The 25,369-nt window shown below is 37.2% G+C and overlaps 1 protein-coding gene and 1 long non-coding RNA gene across 7 annotated transcripts in view; one reads left to right on the plus strand and one right to left on the minus strand.

Annotated features, from left to right (window-relative positions):
• nrf1 (nuclear respiratory factor 1) overlaps positions 1 to 19,482 on the minus strand; it is a 43,315-nt gene extending 23,833 nt beyond the window's left edge. Inside the window, exons 1-2 of one of the 4 annotated variants that reach the window (XM_027031355.2) lie at positions 11,490 to 15,978; positions 11,236 to 11,369 (exon numbers count right to left, since the gene is read on the minus strand). In XM_027031355.2, the coding sequence (XP_026887156.2) occupies positions 11,236 to 11,257 (22 nt within the window). In that variant the 5' untranslated portion in view covers positions 11,258 to 11,369; positions 11,490 to 15,978. Of the gene's footprint in view, positions 1 to 11,235; positions 15,979 to 18,894; positions 18,995 to 19,042 lie in introns of those variants that run through there. The other 3 variants (XM_027031356.2, XM_027031357.2, XM_027031354.2) reach the window with 3 other exon arrangements.
• Positions 16,780 to 22,430, plus strand: LOC113591006. 3 transcript variants are annotated; one of them, XR_004777146.1, is made up of 5 exons: positions 16,780 to 18,036; positions 19,493 to 19,601; positions 20,154 to 20,204; positions 20,662 to 20,715; positions 21,099 to 22,430. It is a non-coding gene; the product is annotated as an uncharacterized LOC113591006 (long non-coding RNA). The 3 variants fall into 3 exon arrangements; XR_003412156.2 differs by having other exon boundaries at positions 16,783 to 18,036; positions 20,662 to 22,430; XR_004777145.1 differs by having other exon boundaries at positions 16,783 to 18,036; positions 20,154 to 20,200; positions 20,662 to 22,430.
• The last annotated feature ends 2,939 nt before the right edge of the window (positions 22,431 to 25,369 follow it).

The following is a 25,369-nucleotide window of genomic DNA, read 5'->3' on the forward strand; positions in this document are numbered from 1 at the left end:
GTCCAGAGACTGGCTAGGCCACTCCAGGATCTTAATGTGCTTCTTCTTAAGCCACTCTTTTGTTGCCTTGGCCGTATGTTTTGGGTTATTGTCATGCTGGATGACCCATCCACGAACCATCTTCGGTGTTCTGGCTGAGGCCAGGAGGTTCTCATTCAAGATTCTACGGTACATGGCCCTATTCATCAGCCCCTCAATGCAGTAGTCTTTCAGTACCCTTAGCAGAGAAACAGCCCCAAAGCAGAATGTTTCCACCTCCATGTTTGACAGTGGGGATGGTGTTCTTGGTGTCATATCCAGCATTTCTCTGCCTCCAAAAACGATGAGTCAAGATCATAAATTTAATTTACTCTGTAAATTAAATTGAGCCAAAGAGCTCAATTTTGGTCTCATCTGACCACATTCACACTCTCCCATTCCTTCTCTGAATCATTCAGGTGTTCATTGGCAAACTTTAGACGGGCCTGCACATGAGCCTTCTTAAGCAGAGGGACTTTGAGGGCACTGCAGGATCTCAATGCATTATGGTAAAGTGTGTTACTAATGGTTTTCTTGGTGACTGTGCTCCCAGCTCCTCCCATGTAATTCTGGGCTTACACCTCACCTTTCTCAGAATCATCCTTACCCCACCAGGTGAGATATTGCATGGAGCTCCAGAGTGAGGGCGATTGACTGTTATCTTGTATTTCTTCCATTTTTAAATTATCGTGCCAACAGTGGTCTCTTTCTCAAACAAGCTTCTTGCTGATGTTCTTGTAGCCCATTCCAGCCTTTTGCAAGTCTACAATCTTGTCCCTGACGTCCTTTGACAGCTCTTTGGTCTCAGCCATGGTGGTCAAGAAGTTTGAACGGGAAAAGACTGATTCTGTGACAGGTGTCACATTATGTCTTTTATATACATAATGAGGTGAGATTAAGAGTACTTTCTTAAAAGGGACAGGACTAATTTGTGTGTCTCATGGATACATAACCAGTCTGTGGGGGTCAGATTTCTTGCTGGCTGGTAGGGGATCAAATACTTATTCCACTTAATCAAATAGAAATTAATTTATAACTGTTATTCAATTATTTAAAAATTTTTTTTTTTGGTTGATATTCTGTCTCTCTGTGAAAGTCAACCTTCAAGAAACCGTTCATGTCTTTGTAAGGGGGTAAACTTACAAAATCAGCAGGGGATCAAATAATTATTTTCCCCACTGTATGTACTTAACTGTACTATAAAATTGGATTGAAGACAAGATGACAAACCCACAAGCTTTTGTAAGGTTTGGCTAAGATGACTTAAAGGTAGTTTCACTTGCCATACTAGATTAAATCCTTGATTAGCATTAAAATTGATGAGCTGGTTTTCTGTCAACTATGAGAGGGCTTTGCAAATACTTTGCAAATAATATCTTTTGAGAAACACATTTTATGTCTGTAGGGCTTTTGCAAGAGCAAAACCAATGGACCACTATGCTATCCAGCAAACCAGATTCCAACATTTTTAAATTAAAAAAACAAATTTCATACTTTCTGAATTCTCCTACAAAGTATGCCTTTCATTTACTGTAATGGCTGAAAATCATAAAGCTGAACTGTGATAACAGCCTATACAGAATACAGAATAAGAACCAAAATCACTCCGAGTTGCAAAAAAAAACCAAAAAACAAACCAAGTTGGTTTGCCGAAGCCCATTGTAACAGTATAAAAAATCTATTTTAAACATCAGTGACGCTATCTGTATGAAGTGCAGATATGCACTGAATTGAATATAAATATTATATAGAGTATTATGATTGATGATTGTACCTTAAAAATTAAATGTTTATCAAAATCATTGGATTCCCATAGGAATATGGAGGGATGAATAAAAGGATTAACTAAATTAGTGCCACCAGGATAAAATGCTGTTTGGTGATTTGGGTCAGCTCTTGACTCAAAATTAAAAAATAAACAATTTCATCTTTGGATTTGAGGTTTGATGACTCATTATATATATATATATATATGAATGAGAGAGAGAGAGAGAGCGCGAGCTTCTGGGATTTCTAAAATCTGTGTTTCCATTGGGAGAATGAAGGCATGAATAAAAAGGTAGACAAATGAGCGACATCAGTATGAAATGCACTTTCATACTTGGACCTAGTAATTCAATCAGTATATCAAATTTAGTGGCTCTAAACTGAAAACTGAAGGGCTTTTAGGAAAAAGGAAAGAAAATGTAGATAGATGAGTGCAATCCGCATTAAATGAAGGGGTCAGCCATTCAGTCTTTTTTACAATGTTTGAAGACTGAAGCTGAAAAATTAAGTTACTGCTAAAATTATTGGGTTTCTAGCAGATGATGGAGAGATGAAAAATGATATAAGGGTTGGAGAGATGAGATCCATTGTAATGAATGACAGAAAGAGTAGATAAAGGAGTTATCAACAAAAAAAAAAAATCAATTTCTTGTTTGGGGCTCCATAGTTGAATTGTTTGAATTAAAAGTTTTAATGAGCAATAAAATGAATTGGCTCTTATGGGGTGTGGAGAATACTAGTTATTACAACATTTCAACTTTAAATGAACCTCAAATGTTATATTTTGAGATGTTTATAGCTTTGTGTTTCAAAGCTGTTTTAAAGTTGTTTTAAGGCTCACTATTTTTCAGTTACTCTGTGCAATAGTATATCAATTTCCTAAACTACACAGAACTTATCATTACATTTTCTGAATTACTTGCCTTGATTGTATCCATGTCTGATAGAATTTTACTTATGGGTGATTTTAATATTCATGTCTACTGCCCTGTTAAATATCAGGTTAATCAGCTTTTGGACTTTGTAAATTTTATTCAACACATTCATGAACTTACCCATGTGCAAGGGCATACTCCTGGCATTTTCAACTGGTTTTGTTATTGACAATTTACACATTGAAGAGACTAGTTTCTCTGATCATAGGCCAAAAAAGTGTTAAGCTCAGCTTTTAGTGGGGCAGTGCCCTGCTCCTGTTTCAGACCTAAAGTTCAGCCCTATTTAAATATAGCCAATAAGTCAATTAGACAGGCCTGTAGAAGGGCAGAGCTGGTCAATAATTATTGTCCAATTTCCAAATTGCCATTTTTAGCTAAAATTACCAGAAAAGGTTGTTTACTGTCAACTTTTAACATTTTCAGTGATAGCATTTTTTGAGATTTTTCAGTCTGGGTTTTAAGGCTATGCACAGCACTAAATTTGCCCTCCTTAAGGTGCAAATGACCTTTTACTTTCTGTTGACTTAAAAAACTGTGCCATCCTTATTGGATGCAAGCTTTGCTTTTAATACAGTGGATCATGCTTATACTCATTTTTCAATGAGAAGAATGGGTAGGGTTACAGGGAGTGGTCCTGAGATGGTTTAGGTCCTTTCAAACACGGAACGTTTTCAGTAAATTTTTCTCCTCAACAACTGATGTGACTTGCGGTGTTCCACAAGGGCCCATATTAGGGCCCATCCTTTTTTTTTTTTACTATATGCTACCACTAGGACAAATTATTAGGACACACAATGACAGATTTCATTTTTGAGGCTGATGATATACAACAGTACCTTTCCATCAGACCCAATAATGACAGCTTAGTGTTTATTAACAACTGTCTTAAAGACATTAAGAAGTGGATGGCTATCAATTTTACCAGCTGAATGAGGGCAAGTTAGAGGTTATTATTTTTGGTGTTCCCCACTGCATTAACAGCATTCCCAATAATCATGGTTATTTGTCCATGTGTGTTAAATCCTCCGTGAAAAATCTAGTTGTTGTCTTTGACTCAAACCTCAGATTTGATAAACGAATCAATTCTGTGGTAAGGAGTAGTTTCTTACAACTTAGAAACATTACAAAGTTTAAGATGTTTCACAGTATACTGGACCTGGAGAAATTCTATCATGTGTTTAGAAAAACAAAAACAAAAACTTTTCCTGGGCATGCTTAGAAGAAAAGGTTAAAATAATGGTTGATTAGGAATCTTAAAACTCCAGAAGCTTGCATGAGAAAAATATGAGTACTTAGAATTGTGTTTAGTTTGTTAATTTGTCTGTCATCTCTGTTTAATGTAATTTTGTCTGCACCCGTAGTTTGCTTGTCAAACCACATTAACATTAGTTTGTCTCTTCATTGTTCATGGAGTTGGAAATACCGATACCAAATCATAAACTAAGTGCCCATCAGTAGGCAATAGTTTACAGAAGCATCTAGTTACTGAAGTACACCTGCTGATGTCCTCAGGGGTCTTGCTTACTTCTACAGAATGCAGAGCAGTTCTGAGCAGAACTGGCTTGTTGTTGTTTCATCTCAACCTTCAAACAGTTATTGTCAATGCTATTGAATGTTGGAATTATGCTCAGGTCATTCCGAACTGGAATAACACAATGTAATCTCCTTCGACGCATGAGCGGATGGGACCTAAAAACTCAGCAAATAAAGTAAGCTGTCTTTTTATTGATATCTCTGCATTGGTGCCAGTCTCTATGTACTGCCCAATAATTATTTTCATTTGTAGAATTTGATTGCTCATCCCATTTAATTTAGGTAAGTCCAGCTTCCCTGGAATAACTTCAGGTATAGTATTCTATATTCCTATGCACTTCCTCTGTTTAACATTCTTCCATTTGTCATTCCTGGTTAGCACTGCTCCTAAGTGCACATCCAATTTTACAATTTATTTATTTTTTTTAACAATTTGTACTTGTACACTAACACTAGTTATCTGAAATTGAACATACAGCAGATTGATAATTCAGGATTCAACATGTAGTAGACACTTGGGCCAAGACATTAATTCACAGGCTTTTTGAGCTCATCTAATACAGAAGAAAATATATATTTAAAAAAACAAAAACAAAAAAAACAAACAAAAAAAAAACCCACCTCACAAAAAGCACCTTTTATTTTGGGAATTTATAATGTATGTTTGGATGCTGGCAATTCAATTCTCTGCATTTTCTGATTCACTGGGGTCTTATCAAATAAAGATAATAATTCTGAGCATATACATTAAATTATGCAGGGGCTATACAGAATTTTCCGCTAGATATCCTAGACATCTCCAAAGTGCCCAAAAACCTCTCCAAATGCACAAAAATTAATCAGTCACTGTACATTGAGTGTGCAAGTGTTTTACCAAAACAACTTACTATAAGACAATATTAGCTTCATTACAGCTTAATTGTTAAAGGCTAAAAAATAGCTTAATTACTATTAGGCTAAAAGGTTATGCTAGGGAAAATACTTTAATACTGTAAAGAAATAATATGCATTCTCTAATGCACATTCATTAAAACTTATGATTTGTAGCAGGATTACAAATTTTTCCAACCATGAATGGAAACATCCAGTTATTTACGATGCAAACATAGTAGGCCATGCTAGAAGCCACTGAACCTTCTTCACTTTGAAGCACTCAAGTACTTTGCTTGCACAGCTGATGAAGGACCTAGGTCCGAAACGTTTTTCCATTAGGGAGAGGAACAAGTATAGGCTTAGTTTGTTTTGTTTGTGTTCAGGAATTAAGACAGCATTTTTGGAAGGGACACCCTTAGACTTTTACAACTTTATTCACCTTTTCCACTGAAAATGCAGAAAGGAATACAAGTAAGGCAGGAGTATGATTCAGTAGCTGTAAAATTATGATTCAATGGACCTGTATAAAAGGGCAAGGATTTTTAATCATCTTAAAATTTAAGATGGGAAATTGTAAAAGATCAAGTTAGGCTCAGAAAATCATGGGAGGGCCATGTGTTCCAGGCAAACTTCAACTCCAAATTGCATGGAATGTACATATTGTTAGATAATAAAATCCAGTTCAATACAATCACAGGTACATCAGTCCCACAGGAATGTTTTGTTATAGTATCCAGACTTCTTTTCCATAAACCTGTAGTTCTGGTTAATATAAATGCTGCTCATAGATTTTCTTCTATAAATTTCTCTTCAATATCAAGTTTTGTGAGCTGAACTATGTAGTTAATTCAGCATTACACTGTTTGAATTCTAACCCTTCAAAAATGGCCAAGACAATATCAGTCTGTATGGATTGTTGACCCTTTGGAGTTTTTTATTCCCAGAATCAAACTCCTTTTCCCCAGTACATCACTGATAGAGTTGAATAATTACTTCTTTATTGATGGAAACATTTTGCCCTGTCACAAAATTTGAATATTCAACTATAACTGAATCGGATCATGCCCCTGTGTTACTAGATCTCACATTTCCTCTTAAATGCTTTTAACAAATTAGACTACTGGCTGATAAAGCTGTGTGTGACTTGATATCCAAAAAACTTCATAGAATTAAATAAGATATAACATTTCATCACTGTTCTGGGAAACACAGAAAGCTATAAGCAGAGATGAAATTATAGTGCATTCAGTTAAAATATATAGGATTGAAGATGGGATATCTTCAATCCACAGTTCTGGCCACATATTAGTTAGTGGTAAATGACACACTCAAGAATCCACAAACTACCATAACAATTAGAGCTGCAAGGTGCTTCATGGAACATTTTTAAAAAGCCAACTCAAAAAAACCCAAAAAAAACCAAATGGGCAACACAAACTGATTCAAGATGTTAGCGTGACATGAAATAGCTCATATATTACATGATAAGCTACCTAATAGAGAAAAGGTGGCCTGTTAGAGCTGAAGACCCTGAAGCTACATAAAGAGCATTTCCTTGACTTTAAAGCTGAATAGTGGCACCTGCTTGAGGAGCTAAAACAAGCTCTTGAGTTCTTTGAGTGTGATACTGTTCATCTTAGCGGAAGGTCATACATTACCCTCTCCTCTCTACCTGCACTCATTAAAGGACTGAAGTCCACACAGAATGCAATCTTTGACAACACCTATGTGTAGGCATTTAAGGCTGCTGTAGCACAAGAAATCTCAATAAGTTGAGAGGTTGAGATGCTGCTGCAAACACTGGTTTAACTGCAACTGCCATGGAACTCAGGTTTCATAGACTGAAATTCCTGTTCTCATATGAAAACCTGAGACTGCTGGTGAAAGTGCAAGACCTTGCACTAGAAGCAGAGGAGAGTGACAGAGAAACAGAAGCATCAGCATGTTACAGGGAAGTGGCCTGTATCTTTGCTGGACTCATTGCTTAGGCCAAACTCAGAAGAAACATCCATATAGAATGACTGTGTGGACATGGCAAATGTCATTTAGTGAGTCAAGAGATTCCCTGATATTTTGAGGAAAAGCTTCTGCCTAAAAGGGCAGGTCCTCTGCAATGGTGGAAAGCAAATGGGGCAAAGTTTCCTTCTCTGGTTGTTCTTGCAAATTCTTATTGGTACAGGTGTGTACCTGCCACATCAAAAATTTTCCAAGCATCTCTTCTCTGCAGAAAGAAATATAGTTTCCAAGAAAAGCCCTAGCCTAAGTCATGTATGTAGCCTGCTTATGTTAAAACCCAAGATGTTTTATTACATATCTACATTTTGGATAGAAGACATGTGTAGGATCAAAGAGATCAGTGAGGAATTTAGACCAAATCCAAGTCTCCTGGTTCATGCAGAAATAAATGTTTTAATGATCATCAGGAGCCATGTGAATTACTTAGGGATTGTTTTTGCATGATGACAATAAACAAATTGAGTAGCCACTCCCATCTCTGTCATTTATACTGAGATTTACATTTACAGCATTTAGCTGATGCTTTTATCCAAAGCGACTTACAATTATGACTGACTACAACTTAAGCAATTAAGGGTTAAGGGCCTTGCTCAGGGGTCCAACAGGGGCAACTTGGCAGTGAAAACTTGGTTTGAACTGGAAACCTTCAGATTATTAGTCAAGTACTATTAGTCAGCCACTGAGCTACCACTGCCTACTTTCTTAGTCACTGCAAATCAGTCATAAAATATTACAGATGCCCTGTGATACAATTATGTCCCCCCCCCCCCCCCCCCCGAAAAAACTAATTCCGTCCACACAGGGGCTGCTTTATTTGCTAACCCTTACCTTGCAAATGTCCAGACACAGTCACAGCGGAAGCGCAGCCATTTTTCACCATTCAAATATATGGTAACATTTGGTTTGGAAAATGACAAATATGCCAGATAAATTTCTTTCCATAAGTTGTGATGCCAGGTCTATCATTTTCCTTTAGAAGCAATTTAAACTTTTAGGTGTCTTCACATAAAACATTCCATTAACCCCCAAGTGCATCTCGAGTTTTAAGATCAGTTTTTGAATGATTTGTACTTGTTCAGTTTAACACCATTTATCTGAAATTGTACATACAGCACAACAATCATTCAGGATTCAAATTGTAGATAACACTTTGGGTCAAGACATTCATTCACATCCAGGCATCACAAACTACATCCAAAGAACTACCAAAAACATAATGTTAACTTTTTGCTTTTCTATCATGGCTGCTTCTGTTCTCCTTCAGTGCACAGAGTGCAACATGTTTAGTTATTCTTCATCTGTCGTTATCAAAATTTGTGTCTGTGAGAAGTGTAGATTAATGGCTAGTCTGATGAAGATTTTACCACTAGAAATGTGCATCCAGACCTTAGAAAGGGTTAGACCCATCAAGGAACTAGAAGTACAAGCTCTGATTGCCTTAGGGGAAGTTAGCAAGCCCTCAACTCCAGTACTACAGCCCTCATGGGGCAAATGGGTAAAATTCTACTAAATTCACTGCCCACACAATTTCTTAAGGAAATCCTATCTGCAGTAACTGAACCTTGAATAAATTGAATAAACGCCTCCTTGAACCTTGGCTACTTTCCTAAATCATTCAATTAGCAGTAATCAGACTACTTATCAAAAATTCTAACCTTGACCCATGTCAGCTGTTCAAACTGATCTCGAACCTTCTATTAATTTCCAAGATCCTAGAAAAAAACTGTAGCTCAGCAGCTAAGCTCATATTTGAATCAGAACCAGATACTTGAAGTCTTTCAACCAGGGTTTAGACTTAATCACAGTAAGAATACAGCACTAATTAAAGTAATGACCTGTTGTTGGCTACTGACCAGGGCTATCTCTCTTAGCTTATTTTGCTTGATCTGAGTGCAGCATTTGACACTATAGATCACAACATTTACTAGATACTCAAAAAATGTTGTTGGGATTAGGGAGAATAGCCCTTTCCTGGTTTAAATCGTATCTACCTGTCCGCTACCAGTTTGTTAACATAAATGGAGACTTCTCAGCATACAAGAAGGTTAGCTATTGTGTTCCACAAGGATCTGTTTTAGGGCCTTTGTTTTTTTCTTTATAAATGCTACCTCTAGGTGACATTATATGTAAAACACTGTTCTAGTTACCACTGCTACACTGAGGATACTCATCTATATGTCTCGGCCAAACGAGAGGACCTATATTATCTTAGTATTATTGATGAATGCATAAAGGACGTTAGACACTGGATGTTGAGGAACTTTCTCTCACTTAATCCCGACAAAACAGAGGTGCTTCTATTAGGCCCAGAGACAGCCAGATCCTCATGCTCTAATTACTCAGTGAACCTAAATGGTCTCCCAATCACATCTTTTCTAACAGCTAAAGATCTTGGAGTTATTAGGGAACCCAGTCTCTCGTTCGAACTCATTTAAATAATATTCCTAGGACTGCCTTTCCCCACCTTTCAAAGATTAAGAGCATGTGCTCCTGACATGATGCAGAAAAGCTAGTCCATACATTTATTATAATATATTGGACTACTGTAATGCCTTACTATCTGGCTGTACCACTAATTGTACCACATTCATGCCCGTATTTCCTTCTGGCTCTATACTTTTAGCTGTGCTGCCATAGCTAGATCTGCTGGGGTCCATCTTTGCGCATTATAGTTTCCTCATTTACACACCCTCGTAGCTGGACATAGGGGTAGGTACACCTACTCCTGATGTCATGTTACTGAGTCTCAACCCGTCTCAGCTGCCATGGCTACTACCACCACCCACCGATGTCCCCTGCTGTAGCCGACTATACCCCTACCCCAAGCCAACTACTTGTGGGATGAGTTTTGGATACACACACACACCATCAAGACAAGACTAGGACCTCTAGAAAATTGGACTAGATATTAACTGCTTGTTTTTAAATTTTCAATTTTTCTCTTAAAATTGTCATTATTGTGGTGACCGTTGTTGGCCAGAGGATGCTCAGGGAGTTTTTCTTTGTGAAGTAATTTGATATCCCACCCCAGCCCCCACCCCCAACACCTTGGTACTCAAGTGGAGGTTGTTAGCTGTCTATTCAGTAACATTGGTTTGTGAGTAACGTGCATGCTGTGGTAACTAAAGGCTTGCATATTTTGTGTTAGGTCACGCAGGAAAGGAACATGTGTTTTTGTACAAAGACACAAGGAAGTAAATAAAGAACTAACATTCTATATACTCTTTATATCATGCACTTGCTTGATGGTAATTGAATTCTCTATGACAAAATCTGAAGTTATCTTATACTGGAAGCATGTTTTAAAAGGCCATGTATACAAAATATAAAGAGCACACATGCTAACCACTATGCCAAGCAAATGCATTCAGGTATGCGCCTATGAGCAATCAATAGAAGGCACAAAGGGAGGGCAAAAAAGGACACCACCACATACACCAGCCAATACATACAACTTCCTGTTATATAATACAAAGTATCCTAAAATGGCTGCTGTGTCAGAAAGTATAAAATCAGTGCTTCTCAGTCTGTTGTTGCACATTGTGGTCATTTCCCTATTCCAACAAAACTAATTCAGTTAATTACCAATTCCTCCACAAGTTTAAACTGAGGTGTTGTACTAGAAAGAAATGCCAAATTCAAGGGACCAATTTTTGGCATAACAACATTGGGATGATTTCTGGCTACTTCTGATTGATGTTTTAGGCCAATTTTGGCACAAAGCATTGACTACTACCAATGCCTATTACAGAGTGTTCCTTAAAGATATAGTAGTGGTGATGACACTGCATACAGAAAGGACAGTCAAACAGATGGGGACCTGGCACAGCCACAAACACCTGCTGTTGAACACAAAGAAGACTACAGATGTTGGTGTGCTTTCATACATCCCACCCAAGCTCCACATTTGAATTACAAAGTTGTTGTTTTTTTATTATTATTATTTTTATTTTTTTTAATACTTACAAATGGCAAATAAACATGAACAACCATATTAAGGGATTTGACATTGGAGGGGAACATGGTCTCCACCACAAACAGAGCACAGTAAAGAACATTCTTTCTGAGGAAGCCAAAAAAATATATAACTTGCCACATTGTTTTGATGCTGTCATCAAGAGGTGTCCAAGTCCATTTCATTTTCCAGTTCCATTTCAGGCACTCTATACAAACCTCATCACACAACGCTTCAAAACTATTAAACAGCTATTTATATATGGGATGTGTCTGGGGAAAAAAAAAAAAATCATAATTTAATCGGGGTATGGCCCAGAAATCAAATTAAGAAATCCGATTAAGAGAGCTAGATTTTTAGCTCAGTAATGAGATTTTTCTGTGCCTATATACCTGTACTGTGATTTCTTGTGGATTTCTCAGGCTGCACATGCTTGCAAACATAACCGGAGCTGTCCCGGAAGCAGTTAGCAGAATTAAACACAGGGCCCGTGAAATGGTTATTAAACACTTTTGGGGAGACTCTGAAATGCAGTACATGCTTAGGGAAATTAAAATTTTTAACTGCACAGTATTAGTAACCATTAGTAGGCAAAGATACATATTTGCCAGTAAAGCTGAGCCATGTTTACCAAAAAGCCATGGCAGGATGTTTGAAGTTTACATCACATCATTCTGTGAAATTATTGGTTGGTTGCAAAGTAGAAATCTGAAAATGTAAATGCATTGATCAGATTACTGACAAAATCTGATTTTCTGCAGTAATTGGATTATTAAGTGCATGTAAACACACTCAATGACTTAAAAACAAACCAAACAACAAAAACATAGCCATACCACCAGAAAAAGTGATATCTGATGATTAATAACAACAACGACAGTTATGGAGGAGGAAAAAAAAAAAAATTGAGACAACACTAACAGATACAGATAAGAAAAGAAGTTATGAAAAGTGTTGGGAAAAGAGATATGTTTTAAGATGAGATTTGAAGGAGTGTGGAGCAGAAACAGAGATTGAAATAGTGTTCCATAGTTTTGGGGCCATGACACTAAAGGATCTGCCTCCTACAGACACCAGTATAAACTTGGGGATGGAAAGGAGGACCTGCATTAGAGGACCGAAGTTTTACGGGTGGGGAAGTAAGGGTTGTAAAGAGTTAAGCTAGTTAGGGAGGTGCAAGACCGTTGCAGAGCTTTGAATGTAAGGAGGAGGATTTTGAACTGAAAGTGTTCAGGGATGGGGAGCCAGTGTAGCTGATGTAGACTAGGAATGATGTGGACTGATTTCCTTATACGAAGGAGGATTCTTGCGGCTGAGTTTTGGAGATATTGAAGTGAACGGATGGCTTTGTTAGGGATGCTAATGAAGAGAGTTACAGTAATCAGGATAGGAGGTGATGAAGGCATAAACCAAGGTCTCAGCATCATGTGTGGAGAACATGGGTCAATGCCTAGCAATATTACAGAGGTGAAAAAAGGCATTTTTGACCAGGAACTTGATGTGGGGTTCCAAAGAGAGAGGAGTCAGAGTAGTCTAAAGGTTCCTAACCTTGGATGAGGAGCTAATCAAGATACCATCCAGATATAATTTAAGATTAGAGAATTTTGGGCCAATAAGTAGAAATTTTATCAGAATTGAGTTTCAAGAAGTTTATGTTCATCTACTGCTTGAGATCTTGGATACAGGAGAGTAAAACAGGAGGTGGTAGGGTAGTGTTAGCCTTGGTGTTAATATAGATCTGAGTGTTATCCGCATAACAGTAGAAATGAAGACCATGCCTGCAGATAATCTGACCAAAGGGTAGCATATAGATAATGAACAGGAGAAGGCCAAGAACAGATCCTTGGGGAACACCTTGAGTGATGGTAACAGTGTGCGATTTTGTTTACCTAAAACAATATATAATGTTCTATTTAAAATATAGGATGAGAACCATTCAAGAACTGTGTTAGTAATTTGTTATTTTTTCTGTAAAGTCTCTAAGAAAACCTTCACATTGTTCAACAGTACCAGATGGAGAGGAAGATGGAGGGTGAAGGACCTGATTAATAGTGGAAAAGTGTGTTTTGGTCTCATGTCCAAAACAAATGATAACAGAGGAAATAAAGTATGAGTGGCAGTATTTAGAGCTGACCTATAAACATATGGTCGGAATAGGCTACTTTATGAACAGTGAGACCAGTTCTCTTAGAGGCACTCAAGGCGCCAACCTTTGGTTTTCGAGATACAGAACTCAGGGGTAAACCATGGAGAAGAACGACCAGAGGGAACCTGCCTGGCCTTGAGAGGTGCTACAATCAGAGATGGAAACATTATTTATAGAGAGAATATCATCAGGAGATGAAAGCTTTGAAAAAGACATCAGGGGAGAGGAGTAGTGGTGAGCAGAGAAAGTGAGAGGGTCAACAGCTTTGATATTACAGAAAGAGATGAGGGATTTAGTGCATGGCCGAGTGACTAAGATGCTAGCAGTGGCTTCAATAAGTTTATGATCAGAGATACAAACTAGTGATCCATTAACAGAAGTAATATTTAAACCAGAATAGCAGCTAACAAGAGGTTAATGAATGGTTTAGCAAAAAATCTCATTTAGAATATTTTCCATTTACTCCCAATGTAAACTATTAGCCTGTACATGCTGGGTATCAGACATTTTATTTATTACTTTTGCACTGGAGATACAAAGCTAATGTAGCTGCCAAGAATTGAAAACCATTTCTTCTCAACCGAATCTTCATTTTTTAACATACATTAAACAATATTAAGACAATTTCATTACTAAATAAAGTTTGTTAAACAGCATGAAGTGTGCATTTACATATTTACGTTCAAATTGGAATGACATCATGTACATAACTTCCAGCATAACCTAACTTTTAAACTAAGGAAGTGATGGTCGTTTTCCAATATGCCTGCTCCATACTGTTACAGGACTAAGATATGTTTAGTTTTGATCATTTTTAATACATTATTTTTCAGTATGATTCCAGGTGAAATTAGCAGTGGTTCAAAAATTGTTTTTTTTTCCCTCAGAGTAAGGGAGAAAGAAACTAAGAATGAAGTGCCAAAATATGTAAAAGGTGAAGATAAGTCCAACTACACCTTCCGTGCAAACAGAGGAATGGAACTTTACAATGCCCTAGGTTTACAACCACCTTAGAAGCGTAACCTAAAATCTTTTTATATGTTACTAATTCAAGTTCTTCTACAGACTGTTAGAGTTATGCTGTGGTGGAACTTAAGTTACAAGCAGGAAAGAACAAAAATAATACATTTCAAAAGTTCATCCACTACTAGTTTTTCATGTAATTTGAATGATGTCTTTTTAGGCTACAAAATTTGTCAGTTGATGTGCAACAGTTGAGGCCTATTTCATGAAGTTTCACTACAGCTTGCTGATCAAAACTGACAAAGCCATCTCCTCTGATATGGCCTCAGAGTACTATAAAATACACCGTTATAGAAAGATTTGCATAACACATTTTACATAATATTCATTAGGATTTGGACTCTGCCAGTTACGAGTATGGCAAGTAATGGACCAAGTACACGCCAAGCAGCTAGCCAACATTTATTATTAAAGCAGTACTTGGGTAAAATGAGCAATAACCACAAGGATGAAGTGGTCTTACCATTAACCTGATTATTTAAAAATATTTTCCACTCTGACTTAAAACGCTACTGATGATGAGGCTAAATGTTACCTAACGATGAGCAAGTCTTTATTGCATTATAAATATATTTCACAGAGAATTACATGACAAATTCTGGAGTTTTAAAGTATCAAATTGTTAACATGTCAATGTCGACTACGGCTGGAAACATGTTTCTGTTTTTTTGTTTGTTAAATAATAATAATAAAAAAAAATAATAATAAAAAAAAAATAAACCTTTGCCTTAGCTTTACCGTGGTTATAAAATTGTCTGTTAAATCTGGCACAGAGAAAAAAACGCAGCGTATTAAGACTCCTGAATTAAAATTACTGTGGCATTTCATTACTGTGACATTATCAATACATCTAGGGCATGGTTACAAATTGTACACATTGTGCATGCCTCTCTCAAATAAGGTTGGGTACAAACCAAATTATGTTAGAACCATCAAGTACCAATTCACGTCAAATCAACTGGTGCCAACTTTCGGTTCTAATGCAACGCCAAAAGCGGCGTCAATCATATTTTGAATAATATAACATTCTCAGCAATATTTATAACCTTAAATGCAAAGCTGGCCATGGTAACATCTGAGGAAACATCTGGTCAAACGCAAAATAGATCTATAAAGAGAGTGTACCATATTTAATAGCCTGAAAGCCAAGTACCCCGCTACAGCTGACATTAACGTTAATAGCATGCCTGCAGCCACTGCCGAAGAAGTTGAACCGTCCATGGACAATGAAAATTTAATTGAGGAATTGAAACTTCATCGATATCTCCCATTAATTAGCTTGCTCGAAATTGAATATCGGCATGCTAGAGTTACAGTAAAACAGTAATGTTATATGAGATTTTAAAGTGTGTCTGAAGCCTTAATATGAAATCAATAATAATAAAGAGCAGGTTGTGGGGCTAAAGACAGAACTGATAAAGACTATTAACAGTATGGAGAAATCATACCTACTAGGTAAATTTAAATTGTGGTGTCTGAAGTATGGCCTGCTGCCTCGCATTAGATGGCCACTGATGGTGAATGAGGTCCCAATAACAGTGGTAGAGAGGCTAGAAAGGATTATAAATAAGGCTATAAGGAAGGATCTGGGGGTGCCACACTATTTAAGTAGTATAGCATGGTATGGGAGAGGGGTGTTGGAGCTAGTGCTGACAAGATTAGTTGAGGAATTTAAAATGTGCTAAGGTCAATAAGATGATTGTTAGGATCAAATGATGTGGTAATAAAAACAGCTGCAACAATAACAAAAGCAGGGAGGGAGCAGAACCTGCGAATGGTGGTGCAGTTAAGAGTTTATTGGAGTTATGACATGAGAAATAAGGTCTTGGGTCACGTGACTGCTGAAACTAATTTAATATGGCCTTAATCGCTGGAAAGGCCATCATGGATTTTTCAGGTTATGTTTGTTAATGGCACAGTGCATAAAGAGGTGCGGATTTAAAAGTGAGCTTGGAGGGGGGTAAGGCTGGGAAGCTAGCCCTCACTGTTGAGCCTCCTGGAAGTGTTTTGGTTTAATTCAATGAAACACTGCAGCAGGTGCCTACACGATGACCCTTGTTGAAGAGCTTGTGGTGATGTGGTTGGCTGGAGTGTACAGACTAAGTGGGCCCCTATGTAACACTAATGACATGGGGTATTATACACCTTATTCTGTGTATATATACAATTATGGGGAAATATTGCAGTATGCAAACACAGATGACATCACAATGCCCAACGCATAATGCTGCCATAATGTCAAGAATACTTCTCTACAACTTAAGTAGCATAAGGTTTCATATTGCCAAGCCCAATATACTTTTTAATTAAACATAATTATGGTCAGCAGAGTCATCCCATTTACATTCTTGCTTTCACTGAAAGGTCACCCTTTCCAACTGTCAACAATTAAAAAAAAATAATTAACGTCTATTAATGTCCATTTGTTTAGTTTATGTTTTATTTATATATATATATATATATATATATATATGCATGCGTGCTGGGTAGTATTACAATGCTGAAGTAAAAGAAAATGTACTGACATTTCTTAACTGTGACATTAGGACTATACAGTCCACAAGTATTCTGTGTAATATTTTATATATGTTTATGAGTGTTTTCATTATTTGTCACACTCTTAGTAAGACTTTAATGACCCTCAAGAATTGTGCACATCTCCCACTGTAACTCAAGCAAGCTGTCAATCATATTCATAAATTATGCCAAATTTACAAAATATTTGGTTTTGAATTGTCTTTAAACTGTGTTCCATGTGTTGTCAGATTCAACATGTTTCTTAATTGGCTAACAAAATAAGCAGAAAGAACAATCTGCCCTTCCTCAGGTTTATCAAATGTCATGTTTAAAGGAACAGAATTAAAAAAATAAATACACTAAGTTCTTATAATTCTATATAATATAAAACCAGACTGTCCGATTTAACACCGTTTCTGTTGAGCTGAGCAATATTCATTACGTGCACCCAGTTTGCCATTGAGCACATGTCCATAATTTCTTACAACATTCACAATGGCACAGTAATAAACTACCAGAGTAAATTATTTTACTCCCAGATTATAACACATTATCACAAGGTGTATCAAATATTCACACAGATTCAACAGACTCTTCGAAAAAAGTGATAAAGTACTACATAAGAATTATTTTTCTATATCTATTTTTAAAGTTCCATTTAAAAGTCAAATTTAGCAGCAATAAATACATACAAACAGAAACCAGACACTGTAGTTGTGTTGGGCCCTATGACTCATACTCTATATTCACAGCATCTCACTTAAGAAATGCAAAATTTTCTTTTACTTCAGGATTGTAATACAGTACTACACTGAATGTTATGTTTATCCGGTCTCATGTAATATACAGTATTTAGAAGGCCAGAATATGTGAAAGCTACAGTAGTTTATCATTTACATCCATCGCAGTATAACCACTCATAACTGCTTGTCAAATGTAATATATTCTTTGTTAACCGATAGTGTAACAACAAATATATAAAAACAGGTCTCAATAATCTTAATTGATTAAATGTTCAGGTTTTAATAAAGAAATTTGTGTTTTCTCTTAATTTAATAAATGCTAAAATTCGTTAATTGATGCGACTTCCTTTAAAATATGTCTAAAATCTAACAGTACGTTGCCAGACCTGAATCTATTCATTAATAAATATCGCCATGAGCCGGTGACATTTCGCCTCTTCAGCAGCGTTTTATGATAGACCGGAAAACTTGAATAAGAAGCCAACTCCAGCCTAGAGGGCATCAACCCCGGTAGGTAGCTGGTGAAAGTAACTTAACTATAATGCATTTTTACACAATAACAAAAGCTTGTATTGCAACCAATAAGTAACAACTAAAATAGCAACCTAGGTAGCGTTAGCTAACGTTATCTATAGGCTAGCTAGATAACGAGCTAAATGCGCATATTTTCAAAAATCGAACCCCGGTGTTTGAGGTATGACTAAGTCACAAATCCTCTTACTGGCTGTATGGCTACTCCGTTTTACTAAACGGAGTGTAAAGGCGGTCATTTTCCAAGCTTATTGTCCAATTAGCCAAATGCACTTCTGTTCCACATAATGACTAAGCTATCTAGCTAGCTGTATAGCATAGGTATGTTAAGTAACAACAAGCTGGACATTAATGTATCCTTATCAGCGAATTCCGTTTAACCTATATATTCCAGCTAGTTAAGCATACTTGAATACCGAAACAGATAACCAACACTAAATCTGTCGATAATAAAGTTAGCTAGCTCGCAAGTTATATTCGCTACCCTCTAGCTGGCCTGCTAACTTGCTAGCTAGCTAAATGTAGACTTAATTTGTCAGTACTATTCTAGCTAGCTATATGACAGCCAAGATAGCTAAGAATGAGGAAGGAGAAGTAATATTTTGTATTATAACATTTGCGGCAATGTAGTCTTCGCGACTGTTAGCGAAGTCGAATAATTTCAGACTAACCACGCCATTTACTGGTTCAAGCTAGTAATACAGCTAGTTAGCTATTTTTAACTTATTTCAGACCCGCCGTAACTGGATCAACCCGACTCTAATCACAGGCCTAGGCCTTCAAATGCTGCGCTATATTTAATTGTAGGTGTGTATTCTTGTTAAGTAATGACACTACCAGAAAAAGCCGGATAACTCCACGATAACCCATTCTGTTTGTATCAACACAACCTCCATTCCTCCTTTCACAACCCTATGCTGCCGGGTTTGTTGTTGCGGCTGCGCCACGGCTGAAATAGCTGGAGATTGCGCGGTAGGGTACTAACCTCAGAGCGGCTGCGCTACTTCGGGCCTGCGCGGTACAACGGAGCTGGGAATCTGACCTGTAATGGAGGACAAAGAACAGAAAGCGAACCCCAAAGCTGTAGCTGAGAGCTTAGTGGTCCACATTGTAAAGAGTAAACCCCGCCCCCACTAAATTTTCTAATGGTTTTTAGAAATTGAAAATGTATTGGTTGATCTTGCATGTTGTACCACAACTTCAGTATAAGAAAGCGGAACATGGTGATTTTCAAAAATCATGTCAGCAGAAGTAATGATATTATTTGGAGAATATTTCGAATATAAATCGCATCGTATATTACTTAATTTCTATTGAAAATACAGTTAGGGCGAAGGTTATTCCAGCTAATTTAGTAGAAACAAACAATATAGACAAAATAAAAAAAAATAGATAGTTTATCAAATGCACTATTATCGAGGTGTTCTCGTTACAGAACCGGAAATCCAAAGGGTGGAGTTGGACTTGATGTCGTGTTTCATTGGTCCGGACTTTCGAATTGGATACGGCTCAGTTGCAATTTCCCTCCTCAGACTTCTGTTTACGTACGTTTCGCCCCAAAACATGATAACAAATGCATATTAAAGGCACAGCCGGTTATTATATATATAAAACATACTCACATAAGTAAGTAGACTATATTTTTATTACAGTGTAAACACTTAACACGTAACATTTTCTTTCTTTCTCAGCAAATACGTAAATTAGCTAACATTCTTTAGGTTAGTTTTTCTTTTTAATTTTCTTTATTTTATTGAAAGTCCTAATGATGTCTTTGCTTGAAGTCTTGAAATTTTGAATGAACTAGCTAGGTAGCAAACTAGATAGACAATTGGAAGTACTGCAATATCTAACTAGATTAGAAAGATTACCTTGTCTTAACAATTCTATATGATTCAAGTCTATATAAAACACTGATTCTAATAATGTCTTGTAGCTACACCCAAGGAAGCTGTAGGTAAAATTAAGTAAATTTTACCAGAATAAGTAAAGATAGCATGACAAAACTCAGAATGTAAAAAAAATAAAAAAAATAAATTGAGGTAAAGTGTTTCATAATGTTGGGGCCAGGACAATAAAGGATCTGCCTCCTATAGAGACCAATCTTGGGGATGGAAAGGAGACCTGCATCAGAAGACGAAGTGTATGTATGTATGTATATGTGTGTGTGTGTGTGTGTGTGTGTGTGTGTGTGTGTGTGTGTGTGTGTGTATTTATATATATATATATATATATATATATATATATATATATATATATATATATATATATATATATATATATATGGAACAACAAAAATATTTGTCTATCTGCTGTGATAAACTTAATATTTTGTCTTTGTCAGCCTTGTTGGTTTGAACAAGATAAATTACTTTTTTAATGTTATGAGCTGTTTTTATTATATTTCATCTTCTTCATCAAGGCTAGGAACACATCAAACTCACACTGCCAATTGTGTGCGACTGATGATTGTCGAGACAAAAAAAACATTATGCTTTTTATGTCTATATTATCTCATTTTGAGTCAAGTGTAAATTGAATGGCCCGTCAGAAAATCATCGCTCTTGTCCGAATGCCAACATTAATTCAATGTCCACAAAACAGCCTAACAAGGACCAGCTAGAACCAACAATGAGGAACACACCGTAATGGGTACAGGTGATGGCACCCTCCACTGACTGACAGACTGGACAGTGTGTCCTTAACCTAAACTAACACCTAATTAAACTCCAAAATGATAAATTAAGAAAATTAAAAGTAATAAAAGTTTAAGTTTGATTCGCACTGTTTTTTTTAGATTAGAATTGGAGAGGGGAGAAGATAATTGAATAATTCAAACAAATTACTTAAGCATAATTGTATCTGGCCCTTCTTATTCTCCACAATTCTCTGCACATTCACCACTCTACTTTCCAGTGGTTTGTAGCAGCTCTAATGATTATCTACAATATTATTTCAGATTAAATGTACAATTAGGATTATGCTAATCTTGTGTAAAATTGCCTTCATACATACAATACCTGTTGTCTTTACTCTGTGAGGAACTTGCATATTAGCTGCACCAACACCTCCTCTTGCCACAAGACACTATGACAGTGGCGACACCGAGGAAGCAAGAGACGAGGCTGCAAGGAAGTACTCTTTATTTTCCATCATTCCATCAATGTCCTCAGACAACCAGAATTGTCTAAACATGGAAGAAGATCAGGTCTGCTATTTCCAACGCTGACTGCTGTTTCCAACGTGAGCTAGAGGGGCGTATATAGCCCTGAGCCAAAGCTTCCCTGATGTACTGTTCCATCCTCTGGGTCTCCTCCTGGGAGATAGACTCTACTCCTCGGTGGTACAGCTCAGTCCCTCAGAATTATGGCACAGTCTCAGTCATGATGGGGAGGTAGCTGGGTTGCCTTCACTGTACTGAAAACCTCTGCCAAGTCTTGGTACTCCTGAGGAATGATGATTCCCTTGTCAGCGTCAAGGGTTGTGTGTGCATATCCAAGGAAGACCTAATGTGAGGGGGTGAGAAAGAGAGGAGAGTAAATAAAAGGATGTGTGTTCTATGTGCTCATTTATTTCGAGGAAAACTCTAGGAGTGACATGAGTGATGAATCCCGAACCCACAGGTCCCCCATCAAGTGCTTGCACACTTAAAGGAGAAGGCAGGGAAATTGCCTTTATCCCCAGTTTCCTTGCAATGCTCCATTCCATCGGATTCCCTGCTGCTCCTGAGTCCACAAGTGCCATAGAGCGAATCTCCTAAGTTCCAGCCTCTGCTGTTCAAGTCTCGCCATCTAAACAGATAGCAGCTGTGCCCAGTCGGGACTGCTTGCCTCGCTCCCAGTAGGCTGCACATTTTGTGAAGGTGGCGACACAGAGGGAGCGAGAGACGGGGCTGCAAGGAAGTGATTTTCCATCATAAACAAATGAAGAGTAGAACAAAAACAAAGGAATCAGAATACGTACATCCTGCTGGATGACCAGCCAACCATGACAGATGTGCTTGATTAGGCTTGTACCAGTTTAATTGTCACATTCATTTATCATGCCAGTGTTAAGAATGGTTTTGTGCTCAAAAACCTACTGTTGATGGACAGTATAACCTCTGAGCCTTGGCAGTAAGATTTTAGCACAAAGAAATCTTGTTCTTTAACCATAATGAATAAACAAAAAGTCAGTAAATCATATATGATTCTGATTAGTTACTAATTAAGCATAGATCCAGGGGTGCTGTACAATGGCTGACCCTGTGCTCTGACCCCATCTTACAAAGAAGCTGGCATATGCGAAGAGAAGGATGTAGATGTATATGTAGATGTATATATGAAGAGATATATATGTATATATGACAAAATAAAGGCATTTCATCTGGCCTAGATCTTCTTTTTCTAGATTATAACCCTATTTGTCTGTAATAGCTATAGATAGTAAGGTTAACATAAATGTTAATTAATAATCAGCTATGAAAACATAAGGAATGTTGCTCATTCAAAGTGCTAACCATTACATTTGTGAAATGTGTGATGTCACTCCACATGATCAACAAACAGACCCAAAACATTAGTAGTTTTTTATGTTGAATGTTTGCTGGGTACGTCACCCACACCGTATATATATGATTGGTTTTAAAGTAGAATAGGGGAAAACTTCCATTATCATACATGAGAATCTCATTATTTTCTCAATTTACTTTGGCAGTTGTTAGAAACTGGATCAAAGTGGCCAGTTCTTCAGGTTCGATCTCCTCTAACCCTCTGCCCTCCGTCCTCTGTAGCCGGATCAATCCAGGGAAGTCAAGAGAGGTCCACTTTATTGAGGAAAGCACAGAGTATATATGTGTCCTATATCTACTATCTAAATCTACAGGATGATGGGGGGAAAAGTGAGGCAAGGGTCTACGTAGAAATGAAAGAAGCAAGGTTAGATGTTTTCTGCATGAACGAGCCACGAGCTGTTCCCGTGCCAGCCATGAGCCACTCCTGTGCACACAGAGAGAGAGAGAGAGAGAGAGAGAGAGAGAGAGAGAGAGAGAGAGAGAGAGAGAGAGAGAGAGAGAGAGAGAGAGAGAGAGAGAGAGAGAGAGAGAGAGAGGGGTAAAGGAGACAAGAAGAGGGAGTGGATGACCTCCGGCGACCAGCTTGTCATGGCTGATATGTTGGGTGCCTGACGACAGAAAGGCTCCAGTGTCTAACAGCAGTAAAGGAATATTTTGGCAAAATATTTGTTCAGTTGTACAGACTACACAATACATTTAAGTGCAACTCTGTTCTGTTGCATTTAGAGATGTTCATACAGCATTTTAAGCATTCTATATGCTTAAATATACTTTAAACACATTGCCCAAGATGTATTCAATGTGAATACAATGTGAATACAATACATATTCAATGTACAATACAGTTTAAATCAACGCAGTTATTTGCATCTAGACATGCTCAGAGAGTGTTTTTAAACATTCTGAATGCTTAAAACACTTTCAGGGCAAGACAGAATGCTTCCAACTAACTTACACAGAATAGTAAGGGAATACTTTAAAGATGTTTTTCAAACCTGGTCTCATGGGTTATATGTTCCTCTGACCACTTTTTGCAGGGCCAGAAATACAAAAATTGTGTCACGGTTTTGAGAAACAAATGTTCACTGGGGGTGCTAAACACAAGCTTTAATGTTACATTCCAGTCATTTCACCATTGATATTTACTGCAGTTGATGATATGATTATTTTTTTTAAAGCTACATTATCATGAATCTTACAATCACCAGTGTTATTTTTAATGATTAAAAACAGAATCATTTGGGAGCACCCAAGAAGCCTATGTTTATGACTTGTCAAAGCAGCTATCTAGCTAATGCCACCTCTAGCACAACATCAGGTAGTTACCTAGCTATAGTTATGGCTATTTTCATATAGTTTGGTGGATAAAGCTGGCTACTCGCTGGCTAATAAGCAAAGGTTCCTATAACCTTTTGGCTGAAGATATTAGGAATGGGATGTACTGTTTAACAATTTACAATTAAGTATCCTGAAGTACATATATCTGAGGTGTCATCTCAGCTCATACATATCTTAAGGTACATTATGTAGCTAGGTGGTGTTCACAGGTGTTACATGGCTGTTATTGGAAAGGTTATGGTCACTCTCTTGATGCCACCTCTGTGGTAAGTATGGAGGTATAAACATTTTATTCTAAAATGGGCAGTGGTAGCTCAGTGGTTAAAGTACTCAACTTGTAATGGAAGATTGCCAGTTCTGGCCCTACCCACTGTTGGGCCCCTCAGCAAGGCCTTTAACCCTCAATTTGTATTCAGTCATAATTGTAAGTCTCTTTGGATAAAAGCATTAGCTAAATGCAATTTTATCCTTGAAATGTTCCACTCAATTCCATATTTTCTGCGAAGCTAATATGATCAGTTCCAAGCGTACCAGTTAATTGCTGAATGTCATTTTGCAGACCTTAGAACATGTATATTGGTATTTGGGATTAGACTAAAATGACTCAAAAAATTTTTTTTCAAACATTTCCCCAGGATTTCATATCCAGAATGGTCAAAATTCTCATTAAAAAAGTTAAAAGAAACCCAGATATTGGCCCTTGGAAAATAAATACCACTTTGCAGTCCATCTAATATTTGTTTTAAAAATGTAATCAACTAGCATCAAGTTGTATAAGCACTACTATTAAACTATATTTGTTTTGATATGTATTTTATTCTGTGTCTCTCTGAAAAGATAGACTCATAATCCATATGGAGGATTATGTTAATCATTTTAGTGAATTATGATAATCATTTTAGTGAATCTTTTCAAAGGAAAGAGGCCTGAGTGCTTTTCATTTGTTTCAAACCATTGAAAGGTGTAGATTTTGACCATGAAGGCAAGATATGATCTTCTATCCACTTCTTTCACCCATTTGTGTGAAACTGCTATCAGCCCCACAGAGTGACCATCTCCCACAGACTCTGAAAGAAATATGTTACGACCTTGGCTAGACTCCACCATCTTGCACTGAAACAGTGTTTTGGTCGCTTAGAATGCTCAGAAACTGTTTCAGCGCACATAGATGCAACAGAGCAGAGTTGCAGCCAACTGTATTGTTCAAATTGCAAACATTAGAAAACAGCTTTTTTTTCCCCACTTGTAAGTACTGTTTTGAAGTATCTGACTTGAACTATATCTTGGACAGTGGTAGGTCAGTGGTTAAGGTAGTTGATTTATAATCAGAAGGTTATATGTTCAAGCCACACCACTGCCACTGTTGGGCCCTTGAGCAATGCCCTTAACCCTTAAGTTGTACTCAATCATAACTGTAAGTTG

The sequence above is a fragment of the Electrophorus electricus genome, chromosome 2, assembly GCF_013358815.1.
Source record: "Electrophorus electricus isolate fEleEle1 chromosome 2, fEleEle1.pri, whole genome shotgun sequence".
Taxonomy (NCBI): domain Eukaryota; kingdom Metazoa; phylum Chordata; class Actinopteri; order Gymnotiformes; family Gymnotidae; genus Electrophorus; species Electrophorus electricus.